Below are 19,400 nucleotides of genomic sequence, written 5' to 3' on the forward strand. Positions count from 1 at the left end.
AGACACCACACTTGCTAGGTGGTAGCCTTTAAATCGGCCGCGGTCCATTAGTATACGTCGGACCCGCGTGTCGCCACTGTCAGTGATCGCAGACCGAGCGCCACCACACGGCAGGTCTAGAGAGACGTACTAGGACTCGCCCCAGTTGTACAGCCGACTTTGCAAGGAACGGTTCACTGACAACTACGCTCTCATTTGCCGAGACGATAGTTAGCATAGCCTTCAGCTACAATTGCTACGACCTAGCAAGGCGCCGTATTCAATTAATATTGAGTTTCTATTAATGTATCATCAAGAGAGATGTTCTACAAATGTGGATTAAAGTTAAGTATTCCAGAAGCTACGTACTTTTCTTTATAGCATTCATTACGTATCCTGTTTCAGACCTCACGCCAGCCTGCGTGAGTTTAAGCGTGTGCCTTTCGGCTTCCTCTCATTGTGTCTAGGCTTAGAACTACTTAAACCTAACTAACCTAAGGACATCACACAACACCCAGTCATCACGAGGCAGAGAAAATCCCTGACCCCGCCGGAAATCGAACCCGGGAACCCGGGCGTGGGATGGGACTTAACATCTGTGGTCATCAGTCCCCTATAACTTAGAACAACATAAACGTAACTAACCTAAGGACATCACACACATCTATGCCTGAGGCAGGATTCGAACCTGTGACCGTAGAGGTCACGCGGTTCCAGACTGAAGCGCCTAGAACTGCACGGGCACACCGGCCGGCGACGAACAGGTGAAATTCCGATTTTAATAAGTAAACTGTCACTTTTCATTAACTAAAATCCGCGTGGCGTGTTGAAAAAGGTGCGACCGCATACTGGACATCTGTAGTGGTCAAATTGTGTAATATTGGGCGAGCATTCTGTCACAGATAATCCGTTTGTTAATCCTTTCGGTAACGGGTTTCACTGATTATCATAAGCTGGCTATTAAAAGTGAATAAACTACGTGTGAAAGACTAATCAGTAATTTAAGATTTGCATTGGCTTGGTAGTGTTTTTGTTTAAGAAAAGCACCAATACATCAAAGTTTTCACTCACAAACTACCTTACAATCAATTGTGCAGTTATTCTTATACTGTAGTTGTTGTTGTTGTGGTCTTCAGTCCTGAGACTGGTTTGATGCAGCTCTCCATGCTACTCTATCCTGTGCAAGGTTCTTCATCTCCCAGTACCTACTGCAACCTACATCCTTCTGCTTAGTGTATTCATCTCTTGGTCTCCCTCTACGATTTTTACCCTCCACGCTGCCCTCCACTACTAAATTGGTGATCCCTTGATGCCTCAACACATGTCCTACCAACCGATCCCTTCTTCAAGTCAAGTTGTGCCACAAACTTCTCTTCTCCCCAATCCTATACAATATTTCCTCATTAGTTATGTGATCTACCCATCTAATCTTCAGCATTCTTCTGTAGCACCACATTTCAAAAGCTTCTATTCTCTTCTTGTCCAAACTATTTATCGTCCATGTTTCACTTCCATACATGGCTACACTCCATACGAATACTTTCAGAAACGACTTCCTGACACTAAAATCTATACTCGATGTTAACAAATTTTTCTTCTTCAGAAACGCTATCCTTGTCATTGCCAGTCTACATTTTATATCCTCTCTACTTCGACCATCATCAGATATTTTGCTCCCCAAATATCAAAACTCCTTTACTACTTTAAGTGTCTCATTTCCTAATGTAATTCCCTCAGCATCACCCGACTTAATTCGACTACATTCCATTATCCTCGTTTTGCTTTTGTTGATGTTCGTCTTATACCCTCCTTTCAAGACACTATCCATTCCATTCAACTGCTCTTCCAAGTCCTTTGCTGTCTCTGACAGAATTACAATGTCATCGGCGAACCTCAAAGTTTTTATTTCTTCTCCATGGATTTTAATACCTACTCCGAATATTTCTTTGTTTCCTTTACAGCTTGCTCGATACACAGATTGAATAATATCGGGATAGGCCACAACCCTGTCTCACTCCCTTCCCAACCACTGATTCCCTTTCATGATCCTCGACTCTTATAACTGCCTTCTGGTTTCTGTACAAATTGTAAATAGCCTTTCGCTCCCTGTATTTTATATCTGCCACCTTCAGAATTTGAAAGGGAGTATTCCAGTCAACATTGTCAAAGGCTTTCTCTAAGTCTACAAATGCTAGTAACGCAGGTTTGCCTTTCCAACATTTCTACGGAATCCAAACCGATCTTCCCCGAGGTCTGCTTCCACTAGTTTTTCCATTCGACTGTAAAGAATCCGCGTTAGTATTTTGCAGCCGTGACTTATTAAACTGATAGTTCGGTAATTTTCACATTTGTCTACATCTGCTTTCTTTGGGATTGGAATTATTATATTCTTCTTGAAGTCTGAGGGTATTTCGCCTGTTTCATACATCTTGCTTACCAGATGGTAGAGTTTTGTCAGGACTGGCTCTCCCAAGGCTGTCAGTAGTTCTAATGGAATGTTGTCTACTCCCGGGGCCTTGTTTCGACTCAGGTCTTTCAGTGCTCTGTCAAACTCTTCACGCAGTATCGGGTCTCCCATTTCATCCTCATCTACATCCTCTTCCATTTCCATAATACTGTCCTCAAGTACATCGCCCTTGTATAGACCCTCTATGTACTCCTTCCACCTTTCTGCTTTCCCTTCTTTGCTTAGAACTGGGTTTCCATCTGAGATTTTGATATTCATACTCTTTTCTCTGAAGGTCTCTTTAATTTTCCTGTAGGCTGTATGTATCTTACCCCTAGTGAGATAAGCCTCTACATCCTTACATTTGTCCTTTAGCTATGCCTGCTTAGCCATTTTGCACTTCCTGTCGATCTCATTTTTGAGACGTTTGTATTCCTTTTTTCCTGCTTCATTTACTGCATTTTTATATTTTCTCCTTTCATCAATTAAATTCAATATTTCTTCTGTCACCCAAGGATTTCTACTAGCCCTCGTTTTTTTACGTATTTGATCCTCTGCTGCCTTCACTACTTCATCCCTCAAAGCTACCCATTCTTCTTCTACTGTATTTCTTTCCCCCATTCCTGTCAATTGTTGCCTTGTGCTCTCCCTGAAACTCTGTACAACCTCTGGTTTAGTCAGTTTATCCAGGTCCCATCTCTTTAAATTCCCACCTTTTTGCAGTTTCTTCAGTTTTAATCTACAGGTCATAACCAATAGATTGTGGTCAGAGTCCACATCTGCCCCTGGAAATGTCTTACAATTTAAAGCCTGGTTCCTAAATCTCTGTCTTACCATTATATAATCTATCTGAAACCTGTCAGTATCTCCAGGCTTCTTCCATGTATACAACCTTCTTTCATGATTCTTGAGCCAAGTGTTAGCTATGATTAAGTTGTGCTCTGTGCAAAATTCTACCAGGCGGCTTCCTCTTTCATTTCTTAGCCCCAATCCATATTCACCTACTACGTTTCCTTCTCTCCCTTTTCCTACTGCCGGATTCCATTCTCCCTTGACTATTAAATTTTCGTCTCCCTTCACAATATGAATAATTTCTTTAATTTCATCATACATTTCTTCAATTTCTTCGTCAGCAGAGCTAGTTGGCATATAAACTTTTACTACTGTAGTAGGCTTGGGCTTCGTATCTATCTTGGCTAAAATTCTTATACTAAAAAAACATTTATTGCACCCGCTGGTTTCGTATAGTGCTACTGGTTCTACTGCAGCTTGTTTTTAACAAGAAAGGCGTGTGGACTGGACTGCAGAAAAAGAAATCACTGCAAGGCGAGTGGACACTTTCTGTAGCACGAGCACATAGTAACCGCGCCATTTGCACATCCAGCCACTTCTCCAAATCCAAGAAGGGGAAACAGTCGCTTGGTGCAAGGTCGCACTGTAGAGGGCGTGCGCTGCCGGTCGGTGTGGCCGAGCGGTTCTAGGCGCTTAAGTTTGGAATCGCGCGACCGCTACGGTCGCAGGTTCGAATCCTGCCTCGGGCATGGATGTGTGTGATGTTCTTAGGTTAGTTGGGTTTAAGTAGTTCTAAGTTCTAGGTGACTGATGACCTCAGATGTTGAGTCCCATAGTGCTCAGAGCCATTTTTTAGAGGGCGTGCTTTGTAAAGGAGGATTATGCCAGACGACAACTTCGAGCGGCGTCGATTTTGGATCGAACGTTTCGGTTTGGTTAGCGTTTCACAGTATATGTCAGCTGTAACTGTTAAACCGCGATCCGTGAAATCAATCGAAAGGATGCCCTTTTCATCGTAAAAAAACTGTAGGCTTCATTTTTCAATTCGAGGAAGGATATTGCTTAAAGTTTTTTTGGTTTGGGCGAACTTGAATGGCACCAATGCATTGAGTGTCGTTTAGATTCTGCGTTGGTGTACAATATCCATGTCTCGTCGGCCATGACAGTGTGGGAAAACAAGTAATATCTATCCTCTCTATAGTGCTCCAGAAACTATCGTGCACTGCGCGGTCTACGCTCTTTGTGATGATTAGTGAGTATTTTTGGAACCCACTTCGCCTACAGTTTGTGATATCCAAGCTGTTCAACGAAAGTCCAGTAAACTGAGGTTCGAGCAATACTGTGTTCAGTAGCAAATCACTAATCGTCAGTCGCCGATCACTTAGAACTTTTTGATTCATTTGATCAACGATATCGTCGGTCCTAATACTGAGCCTGCCACTCCGCCGTTCATCATGAACATTTGTGCTGCCATTTTGAATTTCTTGACACCGTTTTCGAACTTGCTTGTCTCTCATTATTTCAGTTCCATAAAGCAGGCATAAGTCACGGTATATTTCAGCAGCTGCAGATCCTTTTGGCAGCAAAAATATAGTCACAAAGCACACTTCACAACTGGTGTCACCTACGATTATCTCGGCCATTTGCAACCTGCTCTCGCACTGGCAAACGACTAGCGAATCATACGAACATTGCAGTAGTTTACTAAAGAGTCGTTAGACAGCGCTGCATGCGTGAAACTTCATGGAAGCCTACCATCAGTTAAGTATTGGTCACCAGACCTTAGTTTTGGAATTCGTCTTATGATCAGAACCCAAGAAAAAGTGTCCCTCAGAAATTTATTAACACATTAAAGCTTTCTGATGGAAAGGGAAAAATATTGTTTCATAACTGTGTTTTTATAAAGGGCAATTGAAATCTTTCTGTGGTCGAAAACGATGTATACGGCCGGCAAAAAAAAAAAAAAAAAAAAAAAAAAAGAATAAGAATAATAAAAATAAATAAATAAATAAAATTGAAGCGCGCAGGAGATATGATCAGATATTAATGTAACTTCATACATGTATACATCATCGGCAGCTATTTGTGAAGTTCATTCAAATGAAAGCTGGTCAGTGCGTCTACCTTTTCCTTAAACGTAACGTGACACCACGTAACTGCGGGTATGGTGGCGCCATCTATTGGCAGAGACTGACGCGTGCGCACGGTTTGATTTTGCATAGCGGCAGTGTGGTTTCACGCAGAAGAGGGAGCGGTCACACAAGTTATCGCCCGCAGCTCGTGGTCTAGGGGCTAGCGTTGCTGCCTCTGGATCATGGGATCCCGGGTTCAATTCTCTGCCCGGAAACTGGGTGTTTGTGTTGTCCTCAGCATCATCATAATCATCATTTGTGAGAGTGACTAGATTGGATTGTGAAAAGAAAATGGACTGTGTAAAAATTGGGACTTTGTAAGCGCGCAGTTTAGCGCCCCACAAACCAAACATCATCATCAAACACAAGTTATCGTCCACTACCGAACAAGCAGGCGAGTAAGCAGGAACAACGAGGAGTGATTCAATTTTTGACGGTGGAGGGAGCTGGAGGTCGTGAAATGTATCGACAGATGAAGGCTGTGTATGGTGAGTACAGTCTGAGTTGTTCAAGTGTTGTGGAATGGCGCAGACGATTCCTTGATGGGAGCGAGTCACTGGAAGACGATGCTCGTTCTGGACAGGCTCATCGTGTCGTCACACTGGAAATGGTCGAGGAAGTGAAAGCTTTAGTCTTGAACAACCGCGGACGAGATCGATCGGTGTTTGGACCTGTAACACTATCGATTCGCAACGGTCGACGAAGTGTGTGACAGGGTTCAGGCCTGGATCCGACAGCGGCCTACTAGCTTCTTCAAGGATGGAATCGATCTGCTAGTGTCGCAATGGGATAAATGTGCCAACATTTCTGGCGACTATTTTTGAGTATGTGTCCTGTGTATAACTCAATTTTTGAGTTAATAAAATTGTTATCGTGACTTTACACTAGCGACCTGGTTTCATTTCAATGCCCCTTATAGATGATTAGAGTTGCAGTTCTCTGGGGCAGTCACCAGAGTGAATTAGTGTTGTTATCAGGCCTGACTGGGTATAGAAGGGGCGTCAGTCGTTGAGTGATTAATATGAAGGAGATATCTCGTACGCCGGCGATACAGCGTTATTAGCACCTAGCAAAACTTGAAATGGACAGAACTTCCAATCTCGGTTAGGTCAGCTGGTTGAATCGTGCTATATCCAGATGTGTAGGGCATCTGGTTGTGATAGTGGCCCGATGTTGGGCTGCCTGGGAACGTGGGGGTATGCATACTCGTCGTCAACGGTAAGACAGACCACGTCTGATCGCCAGAAGGGAGTATCACTGTGCTGTGCACCGAGCACATCGTAAACCTTTCACATCTGCTCCTGCCACCCGAGCAAAAGAAATTGACTCTCTTCAACGGTCTGGTCATCCTGCACCACTGACTGGAGTCTAGCAGCAGCCGGACTAGGGAATTACCGTGCCCTATGTAGTGTACCGTTAACACCACAACATAAACGGCTGCCGCTTAGAGTGGTACGGTGACAAGGAAGCATGTCGCTGTATGTTCAGTGATGAATCGCGCTTCTGCACTACCTCGGATGACCATCGTCGGCGAGTATGGCGGCGACCTGGAGAGAGGTCCCATTCTTTCAATGCTTTGGGGAGTCGTAGTGGTGTTACTCTTGGCACCATGGTGTTGGGAGCCATCAGGTATGGCTTCAGGTCGCGGTTGTTTGTGGCAGGGACTCTGACGACACAATCGTGAGTCACAGACATCCTGCGCTTTCATGTCTTACCTCTCATTCGACAATATTATGCTGTCATTTTTCAAGAGGACAATGCTCGTCCACACATGGCGCATGTCTCAATGAAATGTCTGCGAGATGCTGAGGTACTCCCGTGGCCAACATGATTCTCAGCTGTGTCCCTGATTGAAGATGTGTGGGATTAACTCGGACGTCAACTTCGTCCCAGTGCCAAAAGTTATAGACCAGCTTGGCTCAGGCGACGACACAACGGCATAATGAAAACCTTTCCAACCAAATCAGCGCACGCATCCATGACTGAGGGGGTATAATGTCTTACTGATAAGCGGGCTCACACTGCCAAGTTCTTTTTTAATTTGACCTGATTTTGTAATCACCGAAATACCATCATGCATCCTCTCAACCAGCGAATCTTCATTTCTTTTCCTTCTCCTTTCCTGGGTGTTTCACTTTTTTTGTCTGGCAGCGTGTTTTTGTAAAAAGTCTTGTTGAAAGACACTCCGTCCACAATAAGTTGTTAAATTGCAACAATAAGAGAAGTCATCTGTTCAAATCCACATACCATATTGAACACTATCACACTCTTGCAGACGTAATCGCAACGAAAAAGACTGAAGTAAGAGACATCTATCAAACTCCGCCTCGAGGCCCCTCAGTGCATGACGTAATTATCGTGTTCTGCTTCCCTCAGCCATTAAATAGCGTCGCATAACTTGTAAGAATATTGAACATATTAGATCGTCATATTCTGAGAGCTGATTGTCCAGAAATTCATTGGCACAAAATAACCAGTGAGCTTCAAAATCACGAATCTGAGAATTTCATGGCTATCTCTGTAACGAACATACTCCTACACGTACGAATCGAACAGAAAGCTCCTGCTCTTTGGATGACAACCGAATTACATCAAATAATGAACAACAGTGATGTTGCTCATAGACGTTCCACGTTAAATCCGAAGGCTGGGCACTATAAAAGGCACAGAAGACGTGAAACAGAGTGAAGAATTGTTGGCCGCGGTGGCCGAGCGGCTCTAGGCGCTTCAGTCCGGAACCGCGCGACTGCTACGGTCGCAGATTCGAATCCTGCCTCGGGCATGGATGTGTGTGATGTCTTTAGGTTAGTTAGGTTTAAGTAGTTCTAAGTCTAGGGGACTGATGATCTCGGATGTTAAGTCTCATAGTGCGCAGAGCCATTTGAACCATTTTTTGAAGAATGAAGAATTAATCTTGTAATGTGAAGAACAGATCCGCTCGTTCCGTTGTCTGCAGCGAAACGAGCCCTGCGTTTGTGTGCAAGAATCTCGTTAACTTGGGCGTAGGACAGAAAAAATCAAATATTATGATTCTCGTCTAAGCTGTCAAACTGCATGAAGTTTTCACCAGTTTTCCGTCTCTATACTGCAAACAACTGTCACACGCAAGAACACTCAGTCTTCACGTCTAACCCTGACACTTTCCACACAAAATCCGTTACAATAAACGAGAAAACAGTGATTACAATCTTTTATGAAGCGATAGTCAACGACTGTATCAGTATTATCGTGACCTTTCCATGATCGAGAACTTTGTGGATACCTTAGTACCAGTCTTGACAGACATATTTTTCTGTTGTAAGTGGGATACACTTCATTCAACGGAAAATAAGCATAGTCCGACCTATTCCTAAGAACAAAAACCAGCAGTCACCTTACAAGCCGATTTAGCATCTTATTCGCTATGCCCAAAACCTGAATTATATCGTCCACGACAAATTACTGAGCAGTTACGCAAATTCAGCTTAAGTGGCACCTACTGCAGTTATGTTAAGGTAACTATTTACCTGGAATATTACGTAGATAACACAGGCCATGTTACCGATACTTCTGAACTGTCAGCAACTTTGATATATTGTTCAGAAAATGGTGAGAGCTAAAATTTTTAGATATTGTCCTGATGAAATCTGAAAACTACTTCAGAAACAGACAGCAGGGTGTTATCCGTGGAAAGAGGAGTCGTCCTGAAAGCATGTTTTCTCAAGAGTCTCGCAGGAATCAGACCTGAGCCTACTATTGTTCTCCCCGTATGTCAATGACATCTAGTCACTTATGTCCTCCTATCAATATTATTTCTATACCAACGGCCTCCAACTTCACTTAATTGATAGACCTGAAAAATCAATGCTGTCATCGCGCAACACCAAGGACTTAAAATACACGCAAATAAGTACCAATCTTTAAACATGGCAACAGAAAAGATTGTAACAACTACAGAAGTATCTCTTTAATCAGCGTTGAGGATAAAATCTTCTCAGGTATTGTTGAAAGGAAAGTGCGAGTATCAGTTGAGGACAAATTGGATGAAAATCAGTGTGCCTCTTAGAGGTTGTCAGGACCAGATCTTTAGCTTACGGCAAATAATGGAGAAGTGTTACGAGTGGAACAGGGAACTGTATCTATGCTTTATACATCTAGAAAAGGCATATGACCGGGTTCCTAGGAGGAAGTTATTGTCTGTTCTATGGGATTGTGGAATAGGAGGCAAACTTTTGCAAGCAATTAAAGGTCTTTACATAGATAGTCAGGCAGCAGTTAGAGTTGACGGTAAATTGAGTGCATGGTTCAGAGTAGTTTCAGGGGTAAGACAAGGCTGCAACCTATCTCCACTGTTGTTCATATTATTTATGGATCACATGTTGAAAACAATAGACTGGCTGGGTGAGATTAAGATATGTGAACACAAAATAAGCAGTCTCGCATATGCGTATGACTTAGTTCTGATGGCAGATTCGACTGAAAGTTTGCAAAGTAATATTTCAGAGCTATATCAGAAATGTAAGGACTATGGTGTGAAGATTAGCATCTCCAAAACGAAAGTAATGTCAGTGGGAAAGAGATATAAACGGATTGAGTGCCAAATAGGAGGAACAAAGTTAGAACAGGTGGACAGTTTCAAGTACTTAGGATGCATATTCTCACAGGATGGCAACATAGTGAAAGAACTGGAAGCGAGGTGTAGCAAAGCTAATACAGTGAGCGCTCAGCTACGATCTAATCTCTTCTGCAAGAAGGAAGTCAGTACCAAGACTAAGTTATCTGTGCACCGTTCAATCTTTCGACCAACTTTGTTGTATGGGAGCGAAAGCTGGGTGGATTCTGGTTACCTTATCAGTAAGGCTTAGGTTACGGATATGAAAGTAGCTAGGATGACTGCAGGTACAATGGCTGGGAACAATGGTTGGAGGGTATCCACAATGAGGAAATCAAAGAAAAACTGGTACTGAACTCTATAGATGTAGCAGTCAGGGCGAACAGGCTTAGATGGTGGGATCATGTTACACGCATGGGAGAAACAAGGTTACCCAAGAGACTCATGGGTTCAGCAGTTGAGGGTAGGAGGTGTCGGGGTAGACCAAGGAGAAGGTACCTGGATTCGGTTAAGAATGATTTTGAAGTAATAGGCTTAACAGCAGAAGAGGCACCAATGTTAGCACTGAATAGGGGATCTTGCAGGAATTTTATAAGGGGGACTATGCTCCAGACTGAACGCTGAAAGGCATAATCAGTCTTAAATGATGATGATGATTATGATGATCAGTACCAACTTAGTTAGAACACCACGAACAATTGCCTGACGTTCTTCTCGATCGTATACCAGTACCACTGCAGAAAACAACGAAGAACTTACGTGTAACTTTGGATGAGCAGATAATACACGAACAGGAAGTCTCCCATCTGCTTCTGTGCCCTCCAGAAGTTTCGAAAATCTCTCCACAGGATGTGAAACGTACACTTGTACAATCACTCGATCTCCCGGACCTCAAGTACTGCGATGTAATCCAACACGACACAACTAGAGAAAACTCTCCATAGTTGACAGTTGGAGTTAACGGTAACTGTTCGTGTAGATCACAAACTTTTCTTGGGCGATTTACGCTCACGGTGGCGAGACCAGTTTGACCACAGCATCTAGCCCACATAAAGGAAGAGCATGTTATAAACCAATTCACCCAAATTTCTATCAAAGATCCTAAAAGCTGGTGAAATTACGAATCGAATGACAGTAATCACAGGTCGCGTACGTGCATATTGAGCAAGTACATACATTTAATACGCAAAATTCTGCCGGCAAATTAATTGCGAAATTCTAAAATTACCAATGTGTTGTGGAAGGATAGGAGTATCAGACTGTGATGTCAGAATAACTATGTGATTACCAAAAATCACACTGATTAAAAATCTCAACACGGTATTTGCCATTAGGAAAAGGTGTTTCCGATTCACGCGATTGCGCAGGGAGATCTTTGTCCACGTGTCCTCGTTGTGGCCCCACGTAGAGACGATGCGTCCGCCATAAAGACGCAGCAGGGTAGACATTGCAGCGTCCCTACATGGTGGGCAATGTGGACTGTGTTTTTTAGCAGGGGAAACGCACTACCCCACTTATGAAACTGCCGGATACCCCCTGCTCTGCCTCATTCATTTCCACTCCTTTGCCGTTTCCCATTCGTTTTTCGTTTCCTCTCTTTGTCCATTTCAGCAGCAGTCTACTGCTACGCTACATAGCAGCATGCTCTAACCTTCACTGCAGTGGAGTCAGAACTGCAGAGTCGAGCCTTGCAATACATTCAGTCGCGTCCTAAGAATATATCATCGATCAGTGCCAGAGATTTATTTATTATCGTGTGAGAAGTGCAAAGTATATAACCAACAAAAGGAAATCGATCGTTGACATCAGTTGATACATTGGTTGACCAGTTGGGTTGTTTAGGGGGAAGAGACCAAACAGCGAGGTCATCGGTCTCATTGGATTAGGGAAGGACGGGGAAGGAAGTCGGCCGTGCCCTTTGAAAGGAACCATCCCAGCATTTGCCTGGTGCGATTTAGGGAAATCACGGAAAACCTAAATCAGGATGGCCGGACGCGGGATTGAACCGTCGTCCTTCCGAATGCGAGTCCAGTGTGGTAAATGGTTGACCAGAAAGTGGCCACGGCGAGTGCATTCGATATCGCCTTCATCTGGTCTCTCAGGGTGCATGTGTCTAAGCTGGTAAAGCGCTCCCTTTCAACAGCATTTCTGTCCTGCTATTGCAATGCAGCTTAACAGCGCGTTTAGAGTGACAATGCGCTCATCAGGTAGTAAAAACTTATAAAGTGCGCGCACACACACACACACACACACACACACACACACACACACACACACACACACACACACACAATCAACCAAACGCGCACGTCATCCAATACATTTCCCATGAAAGCGACTGTTGAGGAAATCTCAGACATTAGTGATGTAGCGCGACGGTGCGCCATCTTGAACTGTACGCTCCGTTCTTGTCAACCCGGTCAATCTGCAACAGTAAAAACACGCCAGCATATGTAAGTATATTACTTTGTTGTTTCTCTTGGAAACAGGAAGCGTCGAAAACTTTGTTTTTGCTCACTGTGTAAAAGAAGTTAGCTTACGGGCTAGTAGATTTTCGCTGCCCCAAATCCTACAGTCGTGTTTATGGAGTTTGGGTTGTTTGGAGGAGGAGACCAGACAGCGAGGTCATCGGTCGCATCGGATTAGGGAAGGACGGTGAAGGAAGTCGGCCGTGCCCTTTCAAAGGAACCATCCCGGCATTTGCCTCGAGCGATTTAGGGAAATCACGGGAAACCTAACTCAGGATGGCCGGAAGCGGGATCAAAACGTCGTCCTCCCGAATGCGAGTCGAGTGTGCTAGCCACTGTGCCACCTCACTTAACTTAAAAGTCGACTATCACCGAAGAAGTATCCAATGAGTTATTTATCTTTATCCTATCGAGGTAACATTTCTGAAGAAGAGTCCTTACTACCAGTCCTCCATGAATCCTAAGTGTGTTTCAGTTCATGCGCCGTTGTTAATTTGTACAGTTTGGGATTCGTAAGTCTTCTTAACAAACGACAAATAGTCAGATGTGAGAAGCCCTGCTTAGGTCGATTCTGTTCAACTGTCGACGAAACTCTGCCTCACTTGTTTTACAATGTTGTCAGACGGAAGCAGTCGATTGAGTATTTCTTATAGGTTACCGGGTAACCAATATCAACGGCAGCCCTACTCGGAGGATATCTATCGTATTCAGTTGGAAAATTACGCCACACAGTTGTCGCAGATTTCGATTCTTCAAATCAAAAGACACAGTGAACACAATCGGGACTAGTGAAGGCAGCCATCTTTGTTACAACTGTCGCTAGCGCTCGCGGTGGTGTGACTTGTCCTAGCTTACTACGTGAGACAAACATTCAATTATTTTGTTACAAAATTACGCCAAGACTAGGTCTATAAGTCGTATGAATAAGTTTGTATGAAGTTTCAAATTAGTAAAACAACTTTAGAAATCCCTTGTATTATTAATTGCAAGTACAGTTATCTTACACTTCATAAACGGAATCAGTTAACTTAAATCAGTAATGGGACGACTGTTAGACGTCACCTTGGCGTCCGCGCCCGCGGCGGCCGCCGTGTTCCTGCTAGGGGAGCCCTTGGAGCGCCGCCGCCTGGACGGACTGCCGGCCGGGCTGCGCGTGTACCGCAGCGGGCTGAGCCGGGAGCTGCGCGCGCCGCCCTCCGCCTCCACCTCCGCCTCCGCTGCCGTCTCCGCGTCCGCCTCCGCCCCCGCGTCCGGCGGCGGCGTCTTGCTGGCAGTGGGCACCGCGATCGACGACCGCCGCCGACCCGCATCCCCGCTGTTGCTTCGCCGCCGCACCCTGCAGCGTAAGCCGACTATTGGAAGTGTGCTTCTCAGGAAAGCGTGCTGGAGCCACTCGTCTTACCAAAGTATATAAATACCTATCACACAGCATAATACAACATATAACATGAGAATCATTGCTAATAATGAAAAGATTCTTAAAGAAATTTTGTGTGTTATGTAAGTTTGGAAATATTACTACATCTTGAGCAAACACAAATTCTTCTTGAGGCAAGGCAAAGGTCCCGAGTTCGAGTCTCGATCCGGCACACAGTTTTAATCTACCAGGAAGTTTCATATCAGCGCACACTCCACTGCAGAGTGAAAATCTCGTTCCAGAAACATCCCCCACGCTGTGGCTAAGCCATGTCTCCGCAATATCCTTTCTTTCAGGAGTGCTAGTCCAGCAAGGTTCGCAGGAGAGCTTCTGTAAAGTTTGGAAGGTAGGAGACGAAGTACTGGCAGAAGTAAAGCTGTGGGGACGGGGCGTGAGTCGTGCTTGGGTAGCTCTGTTGGTAGAGCACTTGCCAGCGAAAGGCAAAGGTCCCGAGTTCGAGTCTCCGTCCGGCACACAGTTTTAATCTGCCAGGAAGTTTCACAAATTCTTCTTGTTTCACATCCAAACATGTTTGGCTGGCTCAGAGCACTATGGGACTCAACTTCTGAGGTCATTAGTCCCCTAGAACTTAGAACTAGTTAAACCTAACTAACCTAAGGACATCACACACATCCATGCCCGAGGCAGGATTCGAACTTGCGACCGTAGCGGTCTCGCGGTTCCAGACTGCAGCGCCTAGAACCGCACGGCCACTTCGGCCAAACATGTTTCTGTGGAGTCTCGCCGTCATCACGGGGTTCATTTATTTTCTAATAAATAACATGTCAAAAAACTGTACGTATTATACATGAAGTCTTGAGATGAAGTCACTTACATTTATAAAATTAGTAGCCTTTTCCCTGCAGCTTCACTCACATATACGATCAACACACATATCGAACACACCTATTCCCCCCCCCCTCTCTTTTTCCACAGCTTCCTCCCTCTGTCTGTCCACATCTTCCTATCTTCTCTCTCTCTCTCTCTCTCTCTCTCTCTCTCTCTCTCTCTCCATCCTCCTCCTCCTCCTCCTCCTCTCCCTCAATTTGTCCATTTCCTCCATCCTGTCCCTCTGACCTTATCTTTCTCCCTCCTCCCTCTGACCATGTCTTCCTTTCCCTCTCTCTTTCTATTTTCACCTGCCCCACGTCAACCTGTCCCCAGCTGTACTCATCAGCATGTATAGCCCCTGAAATATGGTTCAATAAAGCAGGCGAATACTGGTCCCACAGCATGCAGGGCAGGTTATACATCACGGAATTGAAAATCATCTATCTGACCCTGCCATACAGGTCGTCACGCAATGCAGATCAATAAAGTAGACTGATACTACTCCAACACAAAAGTCTCTAATGTAGGGTAGTCTACATATCGGGTCCGAATAACGGTTTCTTGCTCGTGACATGTAGCCCTCCCCCCTCCCCCCCCCCCAAAAAAAAGCAGGTCACTTGGTAGACTGATACAGTTCTCACACAACATGGCATTCATGTGGGGTAGCCTATACACTAGAGGCTGAAAAAAACACGTTTTTCCCTGTACCTTCGTTCCAATTGGAACTTGGAGTTTACAAATCCTACAGTGCTAATACTCAAGACACCTGCTGTTTCTGTGCCAACTTTGGTTGAAACTGACCCGCAGGTTTGGGAGGAGATGTGCTTATATAACACACAAGATTAACAGAAAAAATACAGGGTGCCCAGATTGGAATGGTCAGTATTCTGAGAGATGATATGAATGGCTATTTGAAGCAGCAAAGTCTTGTAAACATAGGACCTAAAACACATACCTTAAGAACTGTGGGCACTTCTTCAACTTTCATAATATGAAACAAATCTCTTCCATTGCAAGCCCTTTTTTTCCATATTTTGAGAAAAATATCCACTAAACCAGGATTCTAAAGTGCATACCTTAAGAGATAGGAGCACCTGTTCATCTTTGCTAACGTGAAACAGATCTCTTCTACAGAACAAGTGCTCATAGCTCTTAAGGTATGCAGTTTAGAGTGCATGTTTACTAGACGTGCTTGCTTAGCATTAACGTTGATGTCATATCCCTAAATATTGACCATTCCTGCTGGAACACAGTTTATGTAACTTAGTATCACATATTGATGTTTATGTGACTGTCTCACATTTTTAGTAAAGCTTATATTTGTTCCAGTCTGTCATCTGCAATTATTCAAGATTTTTCAACATAATGCTACATGCATTTACCAACATGTTAGACCTAAAACGAAAAAAATGCCTTTGACCGCTTTGATAGTATTGGATTGTAGTACTGTCATTAGATTACATAATGCTGTTAACATTCATTTCTTGTTTTGGTCTTTAACTATCATTTGTTAAATTGAAGTAACAATTCTCGAAAATGTTGTGAAGATTTGTTGATTATTGATGGGCTTTGTAAACTGGCTAATAGGAGTGGTGGGTTGTGGATGTAAATTATGTGTACCTAATTTTTGTTAATTTATCTTTTCGATGGCTCTACAGGGTATGTAAACTACGCTTACTAACATGCATTGCCAGTGTTAATCAGATATTCGCTTTTTCCGCCATCTACTTTCCTTTCTTCTGGGCGGCGGCAATTTCAAAATTTTTAATTGCAGTATGCTTTGGTGTTGTGTGTGTGTGTGTGTGTGTGTGTGTGTGTGCCTTGATCTTATGACACTTCTTTTATAGCTGAGAACAGGGTTCCAGTGCAGGGTGCTGTGTATTCATTCATTATTCCTCCTCCTCTTGCTGTGGATCTTTGTGTATGGTAGTTTTCTTCTGTTCTCTTAAGTGACTTAAATAACTCAAGGAAAGTAATAAAAATAATGTAAACTCTGAAAGTTATGTAAAGGTTAGTCAATGTGTGCAACACGAGACGTAGAATAAATAGTATGTGAAATTACAGTTTCTGACAGAATTTGTTTTCAACTGATAACTGGTTCGGATTGTGCCAACAAGATGAAAGATACAGAGCGCAACCAACGGTAATACTGGAATGGTGAGCCCGAGCAGCAGTAACGCACATACACTGCCCGTCCGAAACGTTCCGAGACTGGATTTATTCGTGGCGTATAATCCACATCAGCGCAGAAATTACGGTGGCAGCTTGAACAGCTTGAACTAAACAACTGCAAACAATCGATGTGCATTCCACCAGTCAGTTGTGAGCGGGCAGTTTTAATAAGTGGACGTGCGACAATAGTGCGTCAACGTTGTGGTGTCGCAAATCGGATGGAGTAACATCTCTAAATTAGATATTGAAGACATTCTCCAAAATGTTTCAAAGGAGAGGAAAGTGGGTGCGAAGTTTGTCCCGCAGATCTAGACTTCTGATAAAAACTATAAGCTTGCTGCGACTTGAATGAATTTTGAAAATCATTGAGTAAAAGAAAAAAAAAGACGGAACCACCATAAAACGACAAAATGCCGGAATTCGCAAGAGGTGTCTGAAGACAAAGTTGACATTCAAGCCAACGTAATGCGGAAGCTAAACAACAACTCAAAGATTGACTTTTTCGACGGTGTCACATAGCTGTATGGACGTTGTTGTAGTAGATTGGAGGAGCCGGTGTAGAACAGCTAAAGTATTATGAGCCACCTTCTTAAAGTTTACTTTCTATTAATTCAATCAGGAAACTTTTTGGACTAAGCCTATTTAATAACCGTTCCCTCCTTGTCCGATTAGCAGTTATTCCAGCGTCGAGGGTCGGCGCAACTTTCTCCATGGAGTCCACCCACCGTTCTGGTTACATTTATTTATTAGTTCTACATTTTGTTATATATACTTACTATTATAACGATCCCTCTATCTGGTAATACGTTTTTTCAGAGACTGAAGAAGGTTCTTGAATAGAATCGAAACCGGTCACTCCAACAAAAATAAAAAGTTTCGATCAAGACTGTTTTTATTCTTTAAATTTTAATTTAAAAGATCGCTAATAATGTTTTCAAAAATTTTATCTCCCGGGAATGTTGTATGATGAATTAGATCCGGTTTTCACGCTGACAAATCCATCTGCTGATTTTTTTGCAGATGAAGATGTTAGTCCGTGAGGCGAGCACAAAGTGGTAGTAGGATGTAGTGACGTGGGATGAGACCGTAAGAATCCACAGATCAACTCCAGTGACAAACACGGTTACAGTTCCATATCAAAAGATCAAGAAACGGCGTGTACTCGGCTGGTACAGAAATGGAGTGCTGATCTGTCAGGGTGGGTGGAACGGAGAGGCCAGTGGGTGGCCTACCTGGCCTGCGTGGGGCTGCGGCCGCCCGCCTTGCGCTCGCGGATGCGGCGCACGCGGCGCGGCGAGCTACCGGAGGGCGTCGTCCCCGCCGCCGCCCCCGCTGCCGGTCCCGCCCCCGCCGCCTCCTGCCGGCCACTGCTCTCGTCCGACGTGCCGCCGCCGGCCACTGCGGCCCCCGCTACCGCCGCCACAGCTGCAGCCGCCACCGCCGTGTCGCCCCCTCCGCCTCCGCCGCCATTACCGCCCCCCGGCGCCGCCCCCTCTGGCGGGCTGTGGCCTGGCGTGGAGCGCTGCAGCGGCGCCGCCCAGTCGTCCGCGCGGAAGCCCTCGTGCATGGCAGGGCTGCGCACCATGCCCGCCGCCAGGCACTTCTTCGCCTGCAACAGTGACGCTCTTCTGAAGCCCGCTTTACGCCGAAGTGAACCGGGCGCTGACGACCGCATAGTTGAGCGCCACCACAAACCAAACATCATCATCAAACTGAAGCGAACACAAGTCAACGTGTAAGTAGGCTGTTTATGTTTTCTTTATGTAAGTAGGCTGTTTAGGTTCTTATATTGGTAACGCCGCCGCCACGTAGCGCTCTCTGTATGAAAGAGTCAAGACACATTTTCCACTTGTCAAAATGTGAATGTTGCCGGTGCAACTTCACTGCCGAAAAGCACTGAGGAACATGTTTCAGACACCAGTGCATTGTTATTACAATTAATGCAACAAATGGGACAAAAGCTTGAAAAGTTAGACACAATGGAACAACATCAGAGACAAACACAGCAACAGTTAGACACAATGGAACAAAATCAGAGACAAACACAGCAAAAGCTTCAAAAGTTAGACACAATGGAACAAAATCTTAAAAAGTTTGACTCATTGGAACAAACACTTGAACAAACACGTGAAGATTTAACTACTGAGTTACATAACATCGAATCGAAATGTCAAAAAGTCTGTAATGACGTAAAAACTCAAATTTGTGAGCATTTTCAACCTATTTTTTTGCGGCATGAAAATGCATTACAGAATCACGAAGCAGCCATAAAAGAACTGCAAATTATTGTTCATGAAAATCATGAGACCTTGCAAGCTAAATTTGACTCAGTTGCATCTACCGATTCGGTTACACAACTTGCAAAAACTCAGGAAAACTTTAAGGACACAGTAGATACTCTGAAACTTGGTTCAGAAAAACACACTGAAGAAATAAGTACACTATCGGAGAAAGTAGCCGAACTTTCGGATCAGGTCACTAACTTATCTACAAAGGTAGATGATGATCTGAATGACACAAGACCCGTAGCCTTCACTGACACAGAAGAGTATGAACAAATAAGAAAATTCAA

The 19,400-nt window shown here is 44.1% G+C and overlaps 1 protein-coding gene across 1 annotated transcript in view; it reads right to left on the reverse strand.

Moving 5' to 3' along the window:
- LOC124775355 overlaps positions 1-19,400 on the reverse strand; it is a 442,958-nt gene that overhangs the window by 170,026 nt on the left and 253,532 nt on the right. Inside the window, exons 18-20 of the mRNA XM_047250186.1 lie at positions 18,287-18,437; positions 18,061-18,238; positions 13,495-13,588 (exon numbers count right to left, since the gene is read on the reverse strand). Of these exons, the coding sequence (XP_047106142.1) occupies positions 13,495-13,588; positions 18,061-18,238; positions 18,287-18,437 (423 nt within the window). The remainder of the gene's footprint in view (positions 1-13,494; positions 13,589-18,060; positions 18,239-18,286; positions 18,438-19,400) is intronic.

This window comes from Schistocerca piceifrons, chromosome 2 (assembly GCF_021461385.2).
Source record: "Schistocerca piceifrons isolate TAMUIC-IGC-003096 chromosome 2, iqSchPice1.1, whole genome shotgun sequence".
Taxonomy (NCBI): Eukaryota; Metazoa; Arthropoda; class Insecta; order Orthoptera; family Acrididae; genus Schistocerca; species Schistocerca piceifrons.